Genomic DNA, 20,547 nt, shown 5'->3' with positions numbered 1-20,547 from the left:
ATTTATTTTTAAGTAATCTTTACACTCATCGTGGGGCTGGAACGCACAGCCCCGAGATCAAGAGTCGCAAGCTCCACTGACTGAAATAGCCAGGCGCCCCGTTAAGCCCATTCTAATCCCTGGGGGTCTTGGTAACACGCAATCTGGGCCCGTGGCATCTTCGGCAAGGCCCGAGGCCCCGCAACCCTAGCAAACGCCCAGGGCCGGCCACGGCTGTTCCTGAGCCGCACCGCGGGCAGGCGTGATCCCCACTGTGTGGAGAATGTTTACATGTCAGCGTTCTGTGAGGCTTGGGGGCTTTTATGCGCAGTACAGCTTGTTGGCTACCCCCCAGGCATGTAATAAATACTCAGGAATCTCCCACCAAACAGTTACAAATGATTTTTCCCTTTAAAGGAATACACTTCAGGGGCGCTTGGGTGGCTCAGGTGGTTGAGCATCCGACTTCAGCTCAGGTCATGATCTTCTCATTCCTGAGTTTAGGCCCCACACCAAGCTCGCTGCTGTCAGTGTAGAGCCTACTTGGGATCCTCTGTCCCTGGCTCTCTCCGCCTCTCCCCTGCTCACGCTCTCTCAAAAATAAACATTAAAAAAGAAAAAGGAATACACTTCAGGTACCTGTATCATTTATAAAAGCATAACATTTTACTCCAATTTGAATCAGAAAAATAGAGCATAACTGTATCTGTATGCTGTGTATAAAATCATTTTATCCTTTTATTTTCATAGAGCAGTCCAGTTGGGTTGTTTTTAAATGCAGTAAGAGTACCACATAAAGTTGACAGGAACAACTGTAACATGTCTATTGGCATTTTAATTTTTTTTTACTTTCTCTGAAAGCTTTGCTTTTTTATATTTATTCAACAATATGAATTTTAGTTCATATACCAAGAGCTAAGTGCTCATATTCTGATCTGTTTACATCCAGAATTTTCAGCTAAAGACATTTTACGTGTTTCTTTCCCTCTAGAAAACCCGATTTGAAAAAAATAAACCGAATTTTCCCTTCCATAGGATTATTTTGGAGGTTGCCAATCACAATCTCTGAACCCAAACTCAGAAATCAGCGGCGGTGGCACCACAGTGGAAAGCCCTGGGCAGCCGGAGGACACGTGAGCTGACTGCCACAAGCAGGGGGTCGGAGCCGAGACAGGCCCGCAGGTGCTTGTGCCCCGCCGGCAGCGAGAGCGGAGCCTGGACGCGCGCCCGGTTCCCTCACGGGCTGTGCCTTTGCCGGAGGGCCGTGGGCTAATTTCTACGGGGTCAACAACACAAATACGTACATTTTTCCTATAAAGGATTGTCATAATCCTCTTCACTTTTATGAAATAAAGCTTCCTTGAAAAATAGAAAAGTTTCAAAAAGCAAATGCTTCGGAAGTGCTGTGACATTAAGCCACCTTGTTTTTTTAAAAGAACCATATTCTGTGACCACGGGATTGAGCAGTGAAGCTCCCTAAGTGGTCCCGACACTTTAAGACTGACAGTTTAACTAAGACAAACAAGGCTGAAACATTCATATGTGGTGATGATTTTCACAAAAACAAGAGACTGTAAGGTGAATGGGCTTCTTGAAGGTCATTAAAAAAAGGTCATTAAAAAGGACAAAATGCCCCACTTTCTACAAAAACCATGATGTGAAATTTAAGAAAGCAACAATATTAAGCGTGGTATAGTTAAACAAACAAACAAAAAAAACAACACAATAAGAAAGAAAAGGCCCCAGAGAAAAACAAATGTTTTTGCACAGTATTTCTCAATGTCAAATTGTATGATGTTTATACCATTAAAATTAACGTAATCATCTTATCCTTAGGCTTCTAGATAGAATTTTAGAAAATATCTACCAAGAAAATAGTCTTGAAAGTGCTTCTTCTTAAGTTCTTTGGTACAATTTGGTCATTTTGATAGTTATCAATCCGTTAAGTACTGTAATGTACATGTAGCAATGACAATGCAACAAGAAGTACAAATGTTTAGAAAACCACAATTGAAGAATAAATTAGAATTTTGACCTCACGGAAAAGCCTTTCTGGGGCAAAGATATCCATCCTCACTACGTGAACATCTCTCATTAGATTTATATTAAGAAATATTACATAAAACATCCCTTTTTGAATATTAGAATAACTGTCCTATGTACTTTTTTTAAAAGCAGAAAAGGCAAGTTTCAGCTTGAGAAAAGAATAATTTTGAATTTCATAAAGTTATGTCAATCTTTTGTGCCTTCTGATTCAGCGAGCGTCATCATCTGAATTTAATGTCAGTTACAGAATGTTAAAGACTATTCTTTTATTTCAGGAAAGAGCTAATTTTCGTCCTGCAGCATTTCCTCTATTTCCTTGTCCCAGTTTTCATCTCGTTTCTCGGCTTCTGTCACCACTTCGTATTCTTGCAGCTCCTGCTGTAGCGCCTTCTCCCAGTCTGCGGGCTCCTCTGGAAAAAACAGTGGAGAAGGACAGGGTTCATACGGCTAGTCTGCGCGGGTCGGTCAAGTACAACTAACTGCGTTAGTCGCTGCCACGGTGACTCGTAGTAACGGCTCGGTTTCCTCGCTGTGCGAGCTCAGAAAAGCAGAGCACATTTGAACAATAACCAAAGTAAATAGTATTAGATAAACTTGTTAAGTGCTGCAAGATTGGGTGTTATTTTGCTTTACTAAAACCTATGCTTTTCCTTATATTTAAGTGCATAATTGAGAATTAATATGTGGTTGCAAATTAATTTTTACTGGTATCAATGACTACGATGGCCAAAAAACGAGCTAATGTTTCTTTTAAAAAAAAATTCTTTTTTACTGTTTTTATTTATTTTAGAGAGAGAGAGAGAGACAGCATGAACAGGGGTGGGTCAGAGAGAGAGGGAGACACAGAATCTGAAGCAGACTCCAGGCTCTGAGCTAGCTGTCAGCACAGAGCCCAATGCGGGGCTCGAGCCCACGAACCGTGAAATCATGACCTGAGCCGAAGTCGGAGGCTTAACTGACTGAGCCACCCAGGCGCCCCGAAAACCAGCTAACGTTTCTTGAGCACTCACTGAGCAGGGCACTGTGCTGTCTTCTACATACCACTCTTGCATCCTTAGAACAATCCAGGCACTAGATACACTTCGCACGTTTTACACGGTGGAAAACAGAGGCTTAGAGAAGTCAAGTGACTCGCCCAAGAACATGCAGTTTGACAGCAACAGACATACAGAGGCAGGTCCGCAGGCTTCAGTCTCTGAAAGCACCTTAGCAGCAGTCTCCCTAGTGCGGTGGCAGTGACAGAACCTGAAGTCAGGAGGTCTCCTGCTGAAACCCGGCCCCTCACACTGAGCTCCTGCTAAGCTCTCACATTCCTCTTCCAAGCTGAGATTCAGAGCCGCAGCTTTCCGCTTAGACACTCAGTACAGGTGTGTGTATATACATGCATGTACGTACATAGACCCTAAGGCCTCTGCTACGTGGTGTTAGAAAACAGAAAACAAACAAACCAGCTATTTAAAAAGCAAAGTTAAAATTGATTTCATTTTTAAGTGATCTTAATGGCCAACACGGGGCTTGAACTCACCACCCTGAGATCAAGGGTCACACGCTCCACTGACTGAGCCCACCAGGCACCCCCGCCCCATTTTTACCTTCTAAAAACAAACCTTAAATTTAGTAGCTATAGAGAAAACAAACACCAAATGTTTTACTTAATTTTTTTTTTTTTTTGGCAGAAGGACCCCAAGGGAAAGGACACGGTGTATTGCTTACTGGGTGCCAGACTCCACATTGGTGGGGTACCGTGGGGAACACATGAACAAGGTGCAACTCCCTTAAAGAACTTACAGTTTAGGTGCGGGCGCAAGATGATGAATATATATAAGAATATTACGCGGTCCAAATTAAAAGCTGGGCAGGAATTCAAAAAGAACAGCTCGTTCAGAGCAGCCAGCCAGCACCTGACGACTCCTGCCGCACGGAGACTTCCAGTTTCCTGTGGGGCCTCTGCTGGCAGCCAGCGCCGGCAAAAAGGGAAGCGGTGCACGGCCTGCGCTGGCGGCTGCCTACCACGCGTGGGGCTGGCGGGGTCGCGGGGCTCATGCGCACTGGTCTGGCTAGGGGGCTGGCAGCCATCTTTATCAGAAAAGATATGAGGGTGGGAGGGGTCCGAGGCACCTCGGGAGCCCACGTTTTCACTCCCCACCCTGGCCTTCTCTTTCCCCCAGACGCCTTTCCCTCCTCCTTCCTTCCCAAGTCTCTCCCCCAGAGTCCCTCCGAGGTACGCAGACAGGGCCCCAGTTCACCTCCGGGAGGCTAGTTTTCTCACGGGTGCTCTCCGTGCAACCACGTGAACAGCTGGCTCCCTGAGTGCATTTTAAATCTCAGAAGGTTTCATGAAACACTTAATTTGATGATGATTAACCCTAGCCTTTGCCTTCCACCCAATAAAGCGCTGGTTGTTTGCCCTCATGTGCCAAAGAAAGCAGCCTCCCCTCCTTCCACTTGTATTTTGTCTCAAAATTCTTTTTGTTTTTTAAAGGCAGCCCGTGATGCATAGGAGCACATGTACCCCAATGTTCATAGCAGCACTGTCAACAATCGCCAAATCATGGAAGGAACCTAAATGTCCATCACCTGATGAGTGGATCAAGAAGATGTGGTCTATATACACAATGGAGTACTACATGGCAATGGGAAAGAATGAAATCTGGCCATTTGTGGCAACGTGGATGGAACTGAAGGGTGTCATGCTAAGTGAAATAAGCCAGGCGGAGAAGGACAGATACCATATGTTTGCACTCATAGGTCTAACAGGAGAACAGGAGAAACCTAATGGAGGACCAGGGGGAGGGGAAGAGGGAAACAGAGTTGGGGAGAGAGAGGGACGCAAAACCTAAGAGATTATTGAATACTGAGAACGAACTGAGGGTTGAAGGGGGAGGGGGAGGGAGGAAAAGAGGTGGTGGCGATGGAGGAGGGCACTTGTGGGGAAGAGCACTGGGTGTTGTATGGAAACCAATTTGACAATAAACTATTAAAAATAATAATAATAATAATAAAAGGCAGCCTGCTCCTTCCCAGAGGCAATGCTCTCATGGTACATAGCAGCAAGGAAAAGAATCTTCTATATATTTGCATTAGCCCAAGTAGAAGGCTGGAGGGCAGTGTCTCTAAGTGAAAGGTCGTGCTGGCCCCATGTTCCTGAGGCTAAGATGCCTTGGACCAATCATATAATCTCTCTGGGCTCAGTTTCTCCTCTCTACATTCCGGTGCATGCTTAAGTCAGAGGGATATGCTGGAATCCATCTTCTAACGGCACACAGAGAAGCGATTCTGATGCAGAAGTTACAATATGTCTGTAGATGTGCTTCAGAATGACATTGTGTACAATCAGCCTCAGAAGTGGAAAAGAGCACAGCTATTTGGTTTGTTTGATACCTTCTAGTATGGCTGTCTCCTCCTTTTTGTCAAGAACCAGTTGCTCCATTTCCTTCTTTAGATCCTCCTGATTTAAGTCATAGGTATCGAAGGCATCACTGACAAACTCAGAAACCCCTGGGCTGGTAGAAATCTCCTCTTCATCCTGAAATGCAACAAATGAACTTAGACTGTTTTCTAGGTGGCATTTAGCGCAACCTCACTTTCATCTCCTTCCTCCACTAGTTGGACGCTCACTGTTCTCTAGCCTTCTAACCTACGCAGCTGCTTGAGAATCAGATGAACTACCACCTGAATCCACTACACTCTCTCACTTCGGACCACTCTAGCCATTAGGTCCAATTCCTGAGAGCACATCTAGAATGAGGCCAGGGACTCGCCTCAGGTCTCAGCTACGGGTCCCCAACTGTGCAAGTGCTGGCACCCTCTTCTTCAAAACAGCTAAGACCCATATTCATCAGTAGTTTCAAACGGGATCTGAGATAGTTAACACAGAGTTAGGTCACTTCCAGACATCAACTACTAGGTACAATGTAAAACTGTATTACCTCTTGAGTTTTAAGCTGAGATTTGATTACAACAGGTGGTGTTGTCGGCCGTACTGCCTCTAAGAAGTGGGAATAAAAGAGACAAAAATTGCTTGGTTCAACTCTGAATACATATTATATTAACAACTAAAATATCCACAAGTCTGATGACACTAAATAATTTTCATAAATGAGCTTTTACATTATGCTTTTAAGAAAAAACTGCATGAGACCATTTCAACCTCTTTCTTTTGGGGATATTTTTTAGAGGTCATCCTACTTGATGCCCCGAATATAAGATTTCCCAGCAGGAAATAAATTTTGACCTCAGGGTTAGCTGAAGTCAAATTCAGGAAGAGTTTTACTCTGTCTTTATTGAACCCTGTCTTAAACCTGTTTTGTTACGCAGGCAGCATTTGGTTACATAGCATTTCCCAATAAAATTAGTGAAAATAAAAAGCAAAGAATAATGCACAACTGGGATTCTTTTTAACACTTATATGCAAAGTGCCAAACTGTACTGTATAGAGCGACCTCATCCCATTTCCCTGACCCTAAATGCAGCATCAAGTTCTTCTCTAGCAATCTGCACAGCCTGTGCCTTAGGATACCTGGTTTTGCCTAATTATTTACAATTCCAGGAACAGGTAACTCTCCAGTTGTAATTAGTACCTAAACACAGGTGTTCGTTAAATGTTACAAATGTGACACTAAATATTGGTCTTATTTTAATTACTATTACAGATTCTCAATTGTTGCTGATATTTTAAAACCCTTCCCCAATAACCAGGGGTCCATTGTCACAAGACTGCAATGTGCAATGTGATGGTGCCTCAGTCTGAGCCAGACCCTGGCAACCCGGAGTGGAATGGAGCTTAGTTCTGCTTTCCAGATTACAGTACTAGGGGAACACCAGCTTGAATGGAAGGCAGAAAAGTCAAGAAAAGCGGTGGCCTGAATCAGTGGAGGACAGAAGGTATAATGTGCCATGCAGTAAAGGGCCAGGAAAGAGATGGAAAGAGAGACTAGTGACCAAGGAAGAAATAAAAAGGAAGAGATAAAAAAAAAAAAAAACCCTGAAGAACAAAGGGGAGGGGAAGGGAAGGGATGAAAGGAAGGGAAGAGAAGGGAAGGGAAGGAAAGCTCGGAGGAAGACGTAGGAGCAGGGTCAGAGAGAGGGCAAGGAGAATGACTCTTTCCTCGGGAAAGGAAAGAATTTTCCAGAAGACGACAATGACATTTTTAGTACACACAAGATGACAAGCTCACGAGAGTCTATGAGTCAAGAATATTTTTCCAGGGACTCTTTGCTTTACACGCCGTCTTCTCGCAGCGCACCTGTCACTGGCAAGTCTTCGCCTCGGCCGCGGCTCTTGTCCTCCTTCCCGGTGGCCTGCTGCTGGGCGGCCAGGGCGGTGAGCTGTGCCGACTGCTTGATCAGGGAGACGCGGTAGAAGTAGTTCCTCCAAAACACTTCTTCCCTCACGCTTTTCGAGACAGATAACGACACATTTGAGAATGCATGCAACACATACAAATGCATGCAGGGGCTATTTGTGCCAGTGGAGGTGAGAAGAGATGTTTAGGGGCGTTACTTGTCTGTATGTGAAAATCACCTGGCCGGGGGGGGGGGGGGGCTGGTGACCAAGTCCTGTAAGGTAAATGTCCATGTGGGGGTGGCCCGGAACGGGGAGTGACAGCCTGAGCCGGGAGAGGGGGATGTCTGAGCCGGGAAAGGGGTGCTGGTGCAAATGGAAGACTGGTTACATGCAGGGGGTTGATCAATTAGTAAAATTATTAAGGACAGTGGGAACCAAGTTTCTCATAGTCAGAGAAGGGAGGGACAAACATTGAAAGGGGAAGTTCCACAATGATCCCTGTTGTGAAGTAGCACTATGAATACACGGTTTTCATTTAGTAGAGATGCAAATGAGTATATGGGTATATACATGAGCACCTAAATATTCCCTAGCTCTGTGCACTGCGTGGACCAAGGAGTAGTGACACCTCAATAGCAATAGTTTCACAATAGAGTGAAACTACCTCAATAGCAACGAGCATGCCTAAGTGCTCAGATCCTGGTGTCTACACACCATTTCCCACTAAAATGAATGAGAACTCTTTGGGTAAATGGCCAATTCCAGGGTTGAGCAGGGAAAGAACAAGATGAGCCTGGACTACCTCATAGCAGAAAGTAAGGAAGCACTCAAAAAACTATGAGGAGGAGTCAAAAAGACACAGAAGTCAACTTGAATGGACTCCCACTGGCCTATCTGGTGATAATTTGAGCATCAAAATAAATAATGATAGCAATGGATTAAAACCATTACATAAAACAGGGCCATGAATCTATACAGATACAAATAAATACATGAATACATTCAAAGTCTGATGAGGAATGCAGTATTTTTAAAGAGCTTCAAAGTATCTCCTGAGAAAATACTTATTAATTTCAATGAGGAAAGAAGTAACTTCATGGTCAGGAAGTCTGGTAGAAACCACCTTCATCGAGTGACCAAAGTGCAGACAGCAATGGGACAAAAAGGCACTGTGCACAACTTGATAGGATGCAACAGACTGAAGGAGACTGATGAGACATGAAAATTAAATGCAACTAGTGACCCTGTACTGGATCCTTTTCCTAAAGAGGGCACTGGGACAAATGGTAAAACTTGAATGGGGTTGGGGCGCCTGGCTGGTTCAGTCCGTAGAGTGTGCGACTCTTGATTTGGGGCTATGAGTCTGAGACCCACGCTGGGTGTGGAGATTACTTTAAATAAATTAAAAAAAAAAAAAAAGGTGGGTGGTGCCTGGGTGGCTCAGTTGGTTAAGGACCCAAATACTGATTTTGGCTCAGGTCACAATCTCATGGTGGACCCTGCTTGAGACTCTCTCTCTCTCTCTCTCTCTCTCCCTCTCCCCCTCCCCTGCTCACTCTCTCAAAAAGTACCCCAAAAAACAAAAAAACAACCCTATAAAACTTGAAAGGGGTTTGAGAATCAGAAGGCAATAACCCATAAGTGACCATTTCCTGATTCAGGCGGGTACACTGAGGTTATGCAGGAGAAGCCTTATACGTAGGAAAGACACACTAACGCATTCAGGAGCGATGGAGCGTCAGGTCTCAAATGAGTGAGAACAAAGGTTTCATGCTTTACCTCCAACCTTTGCATATAAAGGTGTGGTTGTTTAAAAATAATAATAATAAACACTGATGACTATGCTTACCTCAGAGCAAGTAAATAAAGAACTCGAGGGTGGAAGGTAGAACAAAACTCAACAAGAAACATAAAATGCACTCCCTGGCCCACCCCATCACCGAACCAGCAACGGACGGCTTCGGTGACCCACGGGGTTGTGCAGGGCCACACGTACTGGAGGAGTCATGTGTTTTGTGTTCTCAGAACAGTTTGCTAGTTGAAGTCACAAAAGGGCAGGAGAATGCATCTTTATCTCCCGGTTTACTAGAAGGGATGGATGCAGGGTCTTAGAATGGGGAGAAATCCGAGGAAAAGAGTACAACTGAAAAAGATTTTGAAGGAGTAGAAGAAAATTAGTGAGTACTAAAAAAATTCTGAGACCCAGACTTATGGATGAGGACAGGACTTGCCTTAGGGAAGACATCAGGACAAAAGGTTGCCACACCTGTGAATGGTGAAGCTGGGCCAGGAGACGGGCTTTTTAAGTGACTGAGGCCAAATACAAGACTATCTACACCAGCTCAGCTAGACAAGAAGATGACGTGGTGCTAGATGCAGCCCATCTTACCTTTCATTAACTCCACCAATATTTACCAAGTGCCACACTCATCAGACCCCATACCAGGTGATTCGGGGATGAAGAAGCCAGATTATCTGCTGAAACAGATGGTCACAGAAATAATGACCTCTTGCTTGTTAAGTTCCTACCCTGTGCCAAGTAGCATGTGCCAACCTCACGTGGTCTCATAACTTCTTTTTCTCATAACATCTCCAGGAAATAGTTCGGCAGGAGGGAGGCCCAGCTGAACAGCAGCTGGTGAGGGGTTACGGTCAGGCAGCAGTTTACCTGAGCAGACAACGTATGCTGCAGCTGCCAGAAGAGCGACGAGAACCCTAAGTGGCGTTAGAGCGACACGGGCGCACTCTAGCGTGCTCTCTGCACACAGACAGCACCTGCCACCCCTTCGGAGACCTCACTTTCGCACGGCAGGCACCTGGGTGTTGAGGGGATACAGAGATGAAGACACCTGGGAACAAAGCAAACAACTGGGGCTCTTTACCCAGTTAAGTTCAAGATTCTTCAACTGGTTTTTTTTTTTTTTTTTTTTGATACAGAGAGAGACACAGCATGAGAGGGGGAGGGGCAGAGAGAGAAGGAGACACAGAACCGGAAGCAGGCTCCAGGCTGAGCTAGCTGTCAGCACAGAGCCCGACGCGGGGCTCGAACCCACGAACGTGAGATCTGACCTGAGCTGAAGCCGGAGGCTTAACCGACTGAGCCACCCAGGCGCCCCAAGAATCTTCAACTGTTAAGGTAAAGGTTAGACGGAAGGGAGCTCAGCTACCTCGTGGTGTTTTCAAGGCCACTCTTAATTCTGACCTGTATGAAAAGTCTAAGATGAAACAGGTATGCCGGCAGTCCACAGCAGATGGCAGGCAATCTTCCTTCTCTTAGTACAACTAAGCATCCAGACTGTCTTCCTTCCCAGACCCTCTCCCTCTTGACGGAAGAGGAAGTGGTCACAGAGGCACACTACAGAAACACTGTTACCCTCTGGAGGGTCACAAGGCACATGACTATGTAAGGGTTCTGATAGGCTCCATGATAAAGAAAACCGCAGGACTGAACAACTCCCAAATGTCTACCATCTAACCACTTAGGCTTTCAGGGACTATGATATGGCATAAGTATGCTGTGAATGCCCTTTGGGAAACAATGAGCATAGGTCACAGTCCAAGGCCAGAAATGACTTGGGATTATAAAGAGACCTCAGAGGGCGTCTGTGATGCAAAAGCAGGGCCCCTTCTCATGTCAGCACTGCTGTCGCAGGGATTTGTTAACACACGAGGAGGCATTTTGAAATACAGAGCAACTGTTTGTTTTGATTTGTTTTCTAAATTGTTCCTGGTTAGTGTGGCTTCTGTTGAGAAAAAGTGTCTCAAAGGACCAAAGCAGGAGTCCTAGATTTGTGTGCGATGGTCATGTTTTTATTATGGAAATCACAACAAAAACAAAAGCGGAGAAGCTAGGACAAAAAAGCCCCCTGTGCCCGTGACCTAACCGGCAATCACAGGCATGTTGCCAATCTCACGTCATGTCTGCCCCTCCCCTCCATGCATGCCTTCCTCTGGGTATCGGTTGGAACAGTTTAAGGTGATGCCAGATATCATATCCTTTCATCCACAAATATTTCAGTAAGCATTTCTAACAGACAAAGACTTATGAAAAACGATAACCCTAATTTCTAAATCATCCTCAACAGAATTAGCAATAGGAAACTGGAATTATATTACTCAATAGACTTTTACCTAGTTAACAACAAACCAGAAATCCTACTTGCCAAATACCAATTCTCCCAACCTTTTTAAGAGTCTAAAATTACTCTCAGCAGTAAGAGGGCATCCAGAATTGTCACTAACCAATGCTGTGGACAGCTAGCCACATACCTGCCACGCATAACCCTGGGCGACATGCCCCACTGCCTTGGGGCCTCGGGACCATCCCGAGAGCATTGGCAGAGAGTCCGCTGTGCGGCCCAAGGTGATGGGAATGGTGTTCAAGTTGATGGAACCTTCGGGCAGAAAGCCCACCCAAACCCCGGAGCTTTGCTACTCTTCTCTCATAAAGAGGCAGTCATTCAGAATAGGTACAACCTCAAATTCCGAGATGAAAGAGCCTCTAACAGACATATACATATGAATAGTTCAAAAGACAACTCTCAGGGCTTTGTGATCATAATAGTAAAAAAAAGATCAGTTGATAATTTTTTTTATAAAATCCTTAACTAAAAATAGCTACTTTATCTATCTATCTAGCTATGTACCTATTTATTTTTAAGTAATCCCTACACCCAACATGGGGCTTGAACTCTCGACCCTGAGATCAATAGTCATGCCAGAAAACAGGTGCCTCCAAAAGAGCTATTTTGGACACAGTCTAAGGATTAAATTTGCAGTGAGATTTTAGCCATCCTCAAATAGAAGAAAAGGAATTAAGTAAATAAGACCCCCATGCCAAAGAGAACTGGCGAGGAAAGCACAGTGGAAGGGGGAAAGACAATGGACAAAGAGTAACCTGCCCCGGAGACCAGAGACCGCTGCGGGAGCCGCCGGTTCGCCAGGGGCGCGCTCGGCAAGAGCCGGGGACGGAGGCACAGGCACCTCTGAGGGCCGGCTGCAGGTCCGGCTGACACAGGAGGCGTGGCGGAGAGCCCCCGAGGAGCAGCAAGCTGGCTGCCGCCCGCGCAGCCCCTGCCAGCTGGAGACCATGCTCCACGCGACAGAGAGCGACAGTCCTGGGAGCTGAGGCGCTCCCCGCTCAGACGGCTGGGCCCGGCTGGGAGGGGTCAGGAGGTGGAGGAGTCCTCTCAGGGCGGCCACCTGCCCGAAAGGCCTGTGGGAACACACGGTGCTAAGTGCCCTTTCCGCACGGTGCCTTCAGATACGAAGGCCGAAGGACGGATAAGGAAAGCCGGTAACATGAATGACAGAGCCCAGAACAAACACAAAGATTCAAGAAAAGCACTGAGACAAAAGGGTATTTCAAGAAAATTATACGTCGTCGTCGTGGCCTCAGAGACCAGGGAGATACCTGCAGCCATCCACAAAGAATAGAGTGCTATGTAAAAGGAATGCTGACAGGACCGTGGACTAAAAATGCAACAGATTCAAATCAAGGAATTGGAATTAAAAAAGGGGAGAAAGAGCCCATGATGGCAGAGGGGAAGGGAGGGGACGCACCCACCGTGGGGGGCCCCTGCCGATCCTGGTCAGGGCTGTGTCTCTGAAGACATTACGCTTGCACCGCTTGCACCGGAGCTAAAGGCCGAGCAGGACTTTAGGAGAACAGGGCCTGCGGGTAGAGGAACAGCTTGGATGGGAAGGAGAACAAGAACGCTGTGGCCGGAGAGCAGCGCCGGAGTGGAAAAAGGCAGTGGCCCAGGTCCCGATGAGCCTTGGAGACTTTAATTTTATTTGGAAGACACGGCACGTTGGTTGTTTCTAAAAGAAAACTGTGTTCTAGCTTGTAACTGGGAATAAAAGAGAGCATCTTATTTCCACCCCACATTTCCTGTTTAGCCCACTCTCAGTTTCGATTCTATGGCTGTGTGTGTGTGTGTGTGTGTGTGTGTGTGTTAGAGTGAGAGTGAGTGAGAAAGCGAGAGTGAAAGTGTACATGCACACAGGCTGAAGGGCTGCAGAGCGTATTTTCATGAAAACAGGACAGGAAACTGCTCTGGCCCCCAGTCCGAGATTCTGCCCCCAGACCCTGCATATGACCGGGGCCACCAGAAACCGTTGACACGTGCAGTATGCGCAGTGCAGCTCGGGCCCAGGGACGCACTGCTTACAGTTTAGGGACGAGGGCAAATCTCATCCTGCTCAGCAGCTCGTCCTCCCGGAGCATGACCAGGGCGACAGGGTACATCTGATCAAAGTCAAAATTAAACTGCACTCCAGCTGGAGGGTCACGAAGGAAATTCCTCTTGTCCTGTGAAGAAAAGGGGGGAAACATGGGGAAAACCATAGAAAGCAATTAATATGTAACAATGTAGCACTGATTTGACAAACATTGAATTCTTGTAAAGATTTCAGCCACAAAATCCATTGAAGTATCATTAACCTGTCTGCTTGAGAGTGGAGAATGACCAATTCTGTCACATTTTTTAAACATTTTATTTTGTAAAGCTAGAGAGAGCGAGTGCGCACACAGGTGCACGTGAGAGGTGCGGAGGGGCAGAGAGAGAAGGAGAGAATCCCAAGCAGGCTCTGCCCTGTCAGCATGGAGCCCTGAGGTCACAACCCGAGCTGAAACCACGAGTTGGACACTTAACTGAGCCCCCCACGCGCCCTGTCATGTATGTTTTAACGGTCTTTACTGAAGAGAGCCGTGTGGGAGGCCAGGAAGTTCAATCATGCAATTAGTTGAAATTACATTGTTTGAAATCATATGAATGCACGTTTGTTTCAGTGAGCACCTTCAAGTATGTGAAAACCAGTGTAAAATAATCTTAGAAAATTGGCTACTTAAATAATCTTAGAAACTGGCTCCTAAAAGTCGGTTGCATCTCATCTTGCCCGTGTTAGATTTTAACTATATTTTTGGTTTTTGACAATTCCTACATCAATAAAGCCAGAACAAATCTTAACCTTGCCTTCTCATGTAAAAATGTTCAAGTCTACAATTGCCGAGTCCTGTTTCGGCTGGATTTCTACAGCAGCCACCGAAGGGGCAGCTATCTCCAGTCCCGGTTCTCCGACCCAGAGCAACCAACTTTCTACCCTGTCCCCAGGAAAACATGTGTTTTACTGGTCACAAAAATCCTTCGACTCCTTTGTCGCCTTTGAGATGAAACCTACACTTACCAGAACGGTACAGAAAGGTCTTCACGATCTGGCTCTCTACCTACACCTCCGCCTGCACCATGCAGTCCGGTCACACCCAAATGCTTACAACCCCCGCTACCTGAACGTCAAACCCTGCCTCACGCCCCCAAACGTCCTCACAGCCTCCTCCCAAGACTCAGGACTGCTGCAACTCCATCATTTCTGAGAAGCTGCCCTGAGTTCCTCCTCTTCCCTCTCCAAAACCAGGGAGATGCCCCTTTTCTCGGTGCTTCGATGGCATCCTGCATGACGGTGCTCAGTACTGGGAGCGACGCTATGTGTACTCAGCTGGTAGGCGTCCAGTAGGCCTCCAGGCTCTGGAGGGCAGGTCGCAGCCACCGCCAGGCCGGGGACTAGGCTGGCACAGGGGAGGCTCTAAACACAATCTGCTGGATTGCGTTCTCACAACTACCTAAGGACAGCTGTACTATCAATTTCTTTTTTATGCATGATGCCCTGAGGAGTGCCCAGCACAAGAAACTTAAAGGTCTCCTCTGCTATAGGTTCTGAATTGTCCCAACCTGTGCTTGGCAAGTCAGAGAATATAAGGCAACTCTGATGGAGACTGCTAATCATCTCCCAGTATCCCATCCTCTCTCCCTCCCATCTCCCAGTATCTCTCCATCCATCTCTTTTTTCCTCCCTTCCTTCCTTCCAGGATCACAACTCTAGAGTTCCAGCTGAGCATGTGGCCACCGGGCCCGAGATCGGATTTCCCAGGCTCTCCAGCATCCAGGAGTAGCCACGCATCTAAGTTGCCAAGGGATGTAGGCCTGAGGGATAGGTGCAATTTCTGAGCTTCATCTTGTAAACAGTCTGGTGTGCCCGCCAACTGCTTTCCTAGTTCCCACAGGCTGGAACACAGGCATGGTCATGGGAGCTGGCTTCGCCTGGCACAGGATAGGATTAAGACAGGAAATCCTTGGGTCTTAGATGACTTCATGGGCAAGGAACACCTACGTGGACCATCTACCTCTAGACTTACATGAGGGGGGAGGAGGGAGGAAAAGTCATAGCTTGTTTAATCTACTGTATTTTTTGACTTCTCTACTATAGTAATTTAGTTTATCTCTTAAAACATTCAGTGGCCACCATAAAGGATGTACGGAAGATGCCTCAAAGCTCTGGGTCACGCTGACATCTTGGGTGCTCTCTTGCAGGCCTGTCTGTGTGCAACGTTCCCTGCATCACCCATTCAGCAGATGCAGTAAGCACCTGCTGTGCCCCAAGCACCACGCACGTGCTCAGCAGGGCACAACACAAATGGTGCCCCTCCCTGCCTTCACAGTGTTTCTATTCCACTTGTGGGGTGCGGGAGTGGGAAAAGACAGACAAGGGTCCAGACCGCTAAGGCTAGGAGATGGTGTGACTGGTAGAGAGGGCTGAAAGGGTGGTGAGGGAGGTGACCTTTGAGATGAGATCTTGTAGAATGGTGCAGGGTGGGCTTCCAGGAAGAGTGGGCAGCAAGCACCGGGCACTGAAGCAGGACAAAGCTTGGCTTGCTTGAGCTCCAGAAAGAAAGAGTGGCTGGAACATTGGGACGCAGGGCAGTAGGGCATGAGGGAGGGGAAGGGTGCAAAGCCAGGGCCCTTCAAAGCCAGCGGAGGGGGTTTAGACCTTGGCCAAGGAGAGATGAGATGCCATTAGAAGGTTCTATGTAGGAAAGTGACCCAAAGGGATTTACACCATAAACGCGACCCCTGGGGCCGCTGTGAGCTTGGAGGGAAAGGGGCAAGGATGGGATGGCAGTTAGGATGCTGCAGGCAGGAGATGATGGCACAGCAACCATGGTGGCGGCAGCGGCATGGGAGAAGTGGAGAGCGTATCAGGAACACGGCGCTGTGAGGATGTGGCAGGCCCAGGCAGGGTGGGGGTGGGCTATGACTAAAGGAACACTCCTGGGTTCGTGACTAGAACAAACTGGTGGATAACTGGAGTCTTATTCTGAGATGATGACGATGAGGACAGAAAGAGGTCTGGGGGACAGAGGAGCTGTGAGGACTCACGTGACTGGTGAGGATCTGATGTTTGCCCTCAAATGATAGTCTCATTGTCCCAATTCTCTTCTGGAGATAAGCATTATGTGATGTCGGATCAAGTTTGGCCATAACACAGTAAAGAAACCACATGATGTTCATACTGAACTTGTAATGGATGCTCAGGCCTTTAAAGGACTTCCTAGTGGAGGGGGGGGCGCCTGAGTGGCTCAGTAGGTTAAACGTCCGACCCTTGGTTTTTGCTTAGGTCATGATCTCACAGTTCATGGGATCAAGCCCCATGTACGTAGGCTCTGTGCTGACAGTGCGGAGCTTGCTTGGAGTCTCTGTCTCCCTCTTTCTCTGCCCCTCCCTTGCTTGCGCTTGTGTGTGCGCGCTCTTTCTCTCAAAATAAATAAATAAACTTAAAAAAAAGTCTTTTAAAGGGTTTACTAATGGAAAGAAAAAAAAAAACCTTAAAATGCCCTGGGGGAGAGCAATGGAAGCAAAGTAAAGCCCAGCTCTATGTCTGTTTTCTAGACTGAAGTTCCATTTAGAACTTTGGTTTAAAAACAAAAGAGAGTGGATTAAAAACAAAGCTTAAAAACCACGATACAGTCAAAGCTCTATCTGCTGAGTCCCATGCCAGGCAGGCTGCTGGGTGCTGAGGACAGAGATCAAAGCCGGTCTCTCTGCTCACTAAGAATCCACAGCCCAGTGGAGACACATGTAAGTAGTGAGTGTCACATTTGGGAGTCAGGGTCACCACGCCTGCACAATGGAGATAAAAGCCTCTATCTACCTCATAAATGTGCAGTTTAGCTTAAAGGAGCTAATGGGTAAGAAAGTTCTTTCTGAAACTGTCAGGTACTCTACAATTGTTAACTGGTATCACTGCATTCCCTCTGACGTCCCAAGAGAAACCTTTGTAGGCCAGCAAAAAAAATTTTCTTTCTTTCCATTTCAGTTTCCAATACATAGAATAGTTAAAGAGAAAATTTAGAATACAATCTTTTCATTCCGATGAATTAGAATGCTATCTAGAAACTTTGTATGATAGCATATCTCAAAAGATTACCTTAATAACATAAAAGAACCTTTTAAGTCTGAAATAACTATTTTGTGTAACAGATCAGACTTTTCTGTTAAGAAAAAAGAACTTAAAAAGTTAAAACTTGTCGGGGGGAAACTTGGGAAAAAAACAGTTTAAGTTGATGTGTACAGTCCTAGTGTCTCAGAACATTTTAAATACTGGACAGAAGAAAAATATTCTACGGATAAAGTCATTATAGGAAGAAAGTATTTCTATACAGGGAATCATAAGGTACTTACAGCGGATAAGGCCAAGATCTGTTGTTGAATTGTTTCTTCATCATTACTATCAACCCACGGGGGCACCGCTGCTTCTGAAGGTTTTAATAACAGAGAAGAGAAAACCAGGTTACAAAGGTTACACTGCAATCCACGGTTTGAAAGAATGAGTTCCCATATAGTCATTTTAGCAATTTATTAATGAGCTCCACATACGAATATAATTCCCAAACTTAATGTATGAATCTAAAGCATATATGCATTTGGTAAAAAAAAAAAAAAAATTACTTGAATTATATGGTGGGGATGTTGGACAACACCTCGACCAAGTGACCCAAATCATCATCACCAATGAAAAAGAGATGGTTATTCCAGACGGGCTGAGAAGGACGCAATATCACTCATGTAGTATTCTGGCCAAGAATGCATAACCTGAATCTAATCACAAGGAAATATCAGCCAAAGCTCAAGTTCGAAAGGACTATTAAAAAAAAAAAAAAAAAGGAGATGGGCGGGGGCCAGGGAATATCCTTTAAAACCATTAATGTCCTAAAAGACAAAGGCCCCAGATTGGTGCAGATTAAAAGAGGCTAAGACACACGCATGCTAGACTGAAGGGGAAAATGTACAAAGGACCTACTGGGTCAATTGACAAAACTAGAATATGCACATTGTATCAATGTTCTTTTCCTAAAGCTGGTAACTGTCTGGTTGGTGATTATGCAACAGAATACCCCTCATTCTTAGGAAACACACATTGAGTGGAACAGAAAAGACACACAGAGGGAGAAAGGGTGTGAAGGACAAGACAGATGGACTAAAACCAACCATCTAGGGAGAGGGGGTATTGGTGTTCTCAGTACTCCCTTTAAACTTGCAGCTGCTCTGTAAATTGAAATTATTTCCAAATAAAAACTTGTTTAAAAAGTCACTGTACTTGACCCATGACAAAAGGTGATAAGCAGTTAGGAGCTGAGAATAGGGTTGTGAGGAGTGAAAGGAAAGAAAGAAAGAAATGGACAAATTAGGGAGAGTAAACAGGGCTGGGATCTACAACAGACACATTGTCTTTGGGGCTCACAAGAAAAAGGGAATTATAACTCAGCAGGCTTATAGTATGGACGACAAATGTCAGCCACTGAGAGGTGGGTCCCAGGGGTTTTCTGAAGAGACCTGGGAGCCGATCTTGGTCTAGAAGGAGTTCAGGGCTGGGTGTGTGTAGTGGGTGTTCAGAGGAAGCAGCAAGTAGGAAACAGTGGAGACAAAGCCAGTGAGCATCCGAGCTGGAGGTCAGCACAAAAGATGGACATGCAGGGGGTCCTAGTATTTTTGCCAAAACACCCCCCCCTTTCTGTCATGTGGCAAGAGTCCTATGGAAGAGACATCCTATTGTTTACCAACTGACAGAAAAGTTACGTGCATGTGTGGACGGACAAATGGACAGACTGACAAGAAACCTGGCTCATTCTTTGGCTCATCCTAAGTGAGCAAATGGTGGCAATTATAATCCAAGTTCTGTTAAATATAAGATAAAACAATCATATTTTCACACTTAAAAAATTGGGGTAAAACCCGTTCAAAACACTATGGACTTTAATATTCTGGCCTCCAATTTAAGTCTATTCACTGTGGGTGAATAGATGAGGTCTATTCAAGCTGCTGCTAAGGATGAGATGCCCCCCGCCTCGCTGTTCCCCGGGAACTGCTCTTTCTAGGGGACCAACAAACTCCTGGTTGTCCAGCCGTGGACAGCGCTTCGTTCTTCTCTCTCTAGGCCCAGTTTCCCTCTTTGCACAACGGAGGTAACAGTAAGTACTTCCGAGTCACCGTGGCCGCTTGATGAACAGATGCACAGGGAGCACTCCCAGGCTGCCTTTCCGCGTGGTCCTTGTAACCAGACCTCTCAGCTGATCTGACGCTCCCAGAAATCCTCCCGGCCCTGGGCTTCCGTTGCTTCTCTCTCATAGCTGTTCTCTCCTGAGCAAATGGGCATTGGCTTTAAGGGCAGATTTGTTTCATCACTTACCAGCTGAGTAACCTAGAGCACATTAACTTGTCCATACCACCTTTTAGTAAAGGCGGCGTTGCATATAAAGGGCCTGCCACGTAAGAGGCACTCGGGAACTGTCATTTTCTCCCATTCATTCCTTCCCCTCAACACTGTTAGATCTCTGCTCAGCAATCTTTGTGCTTGACAGCCTTCTCACTGAGCTCACCTGCTCTCATGGTTTTTACACGAATTGACTACTCATCTGCATCAGTAGGTGGAATTATTCATGCATGCTTCGCACAGGAATCAACTGCTCCCAACGGACCCCGTTCAGTTAACTTAGAGCCGTGCCAACCAACAGAACTTTCTGCAAGGATGAAATGGTCTAGGTTTGCACTGTCCAGTATGAAAGCCACTAGCCGCATGTGGCTACTGGGCCTTTGCAATGTGGCTTGTGCGATCGAGGAATGGAATTTTCCTGCATTCCCTTCCCTACCTTTGTACATGGTCCTCTCACCTGGGGTCTAATGGGCATCTCAAAACCGCAAGCGGCTCTGACGCCTTCACCCGGCCCCCAGAGCTCCTGTCACAGGCCCTGACTAGCAGCTGCCGCGGGTCTCCAAGCCAGGCGCACTTTCACTGCGGCCCTAACGTATGCTTTTTACAGGCTATTCGTCCCCAAAGCTGCTTTGCACTTTGAGTTTACCTAGACATGACAATGCCTGACCCACCACAGGGCGAAGTAGCTC

At 46.3% G+C, this 20,547-nt stretch overlaps 1 protein-coding gene across 1 annotated transcript in view; it reads right to left on the bottom strand.

Moving 5' to 3' along the window:
• Positions 1-623: 623 nt before the first annotated feature.
• SYAP1 (synapse associated protein 1) overlaps positions 624-20,547 on the bottom strand; it is a 31,022-nt gene continuing 11,098 nt past the window's right edge. The window contains exons 4-9 of the mRNA XM_029930115.1: positions 17,830-17,903; positions 13,486-13,625; positions 7,272-7,420; positions 5,955-6,013; positions 5,407-5,551; positions 624-2,435 (exon numbers count right to left, since the gene is read on the bottom strand). Of these exons, the coding sequence (XP_029785975.1) occupies positions 2,308-2,435; positions 5,407-5,551; positions 5,955-6,013; positions 7,272-7,420; positions 13,486-13,625; positions 17,830-17,903 (695 nt within the window). The 3' untranslated portion in view covers positions 624-2,307. The remainder of the gene's footprint in view (positions 2,436-5,406; positions 5,552-5,954; positions 6,014-7,271; positions 7,421-13,485; positions 13,626-17,829; positions 17,904-20,547) is intronic.

This window comes from Suricata suricatta, chromosome X (assembly GCF_006229205.1).
Source record: "Suricata suricatta isolate VVHF042 chromosome X, meerkat_22Aug2017_6uvM2_HiC, whole genome shotgun sequence".
In the NCBI taxonomy this organism is placed as follows: Eukaryota; Metazoa; Chordata; class Mammalia; order Carnivora; family Herpestidae; genus Suricata; species Suricata suricatta.
This window is presented reverse-complemented; position numbering and strand designations above follow the sequence as displayed.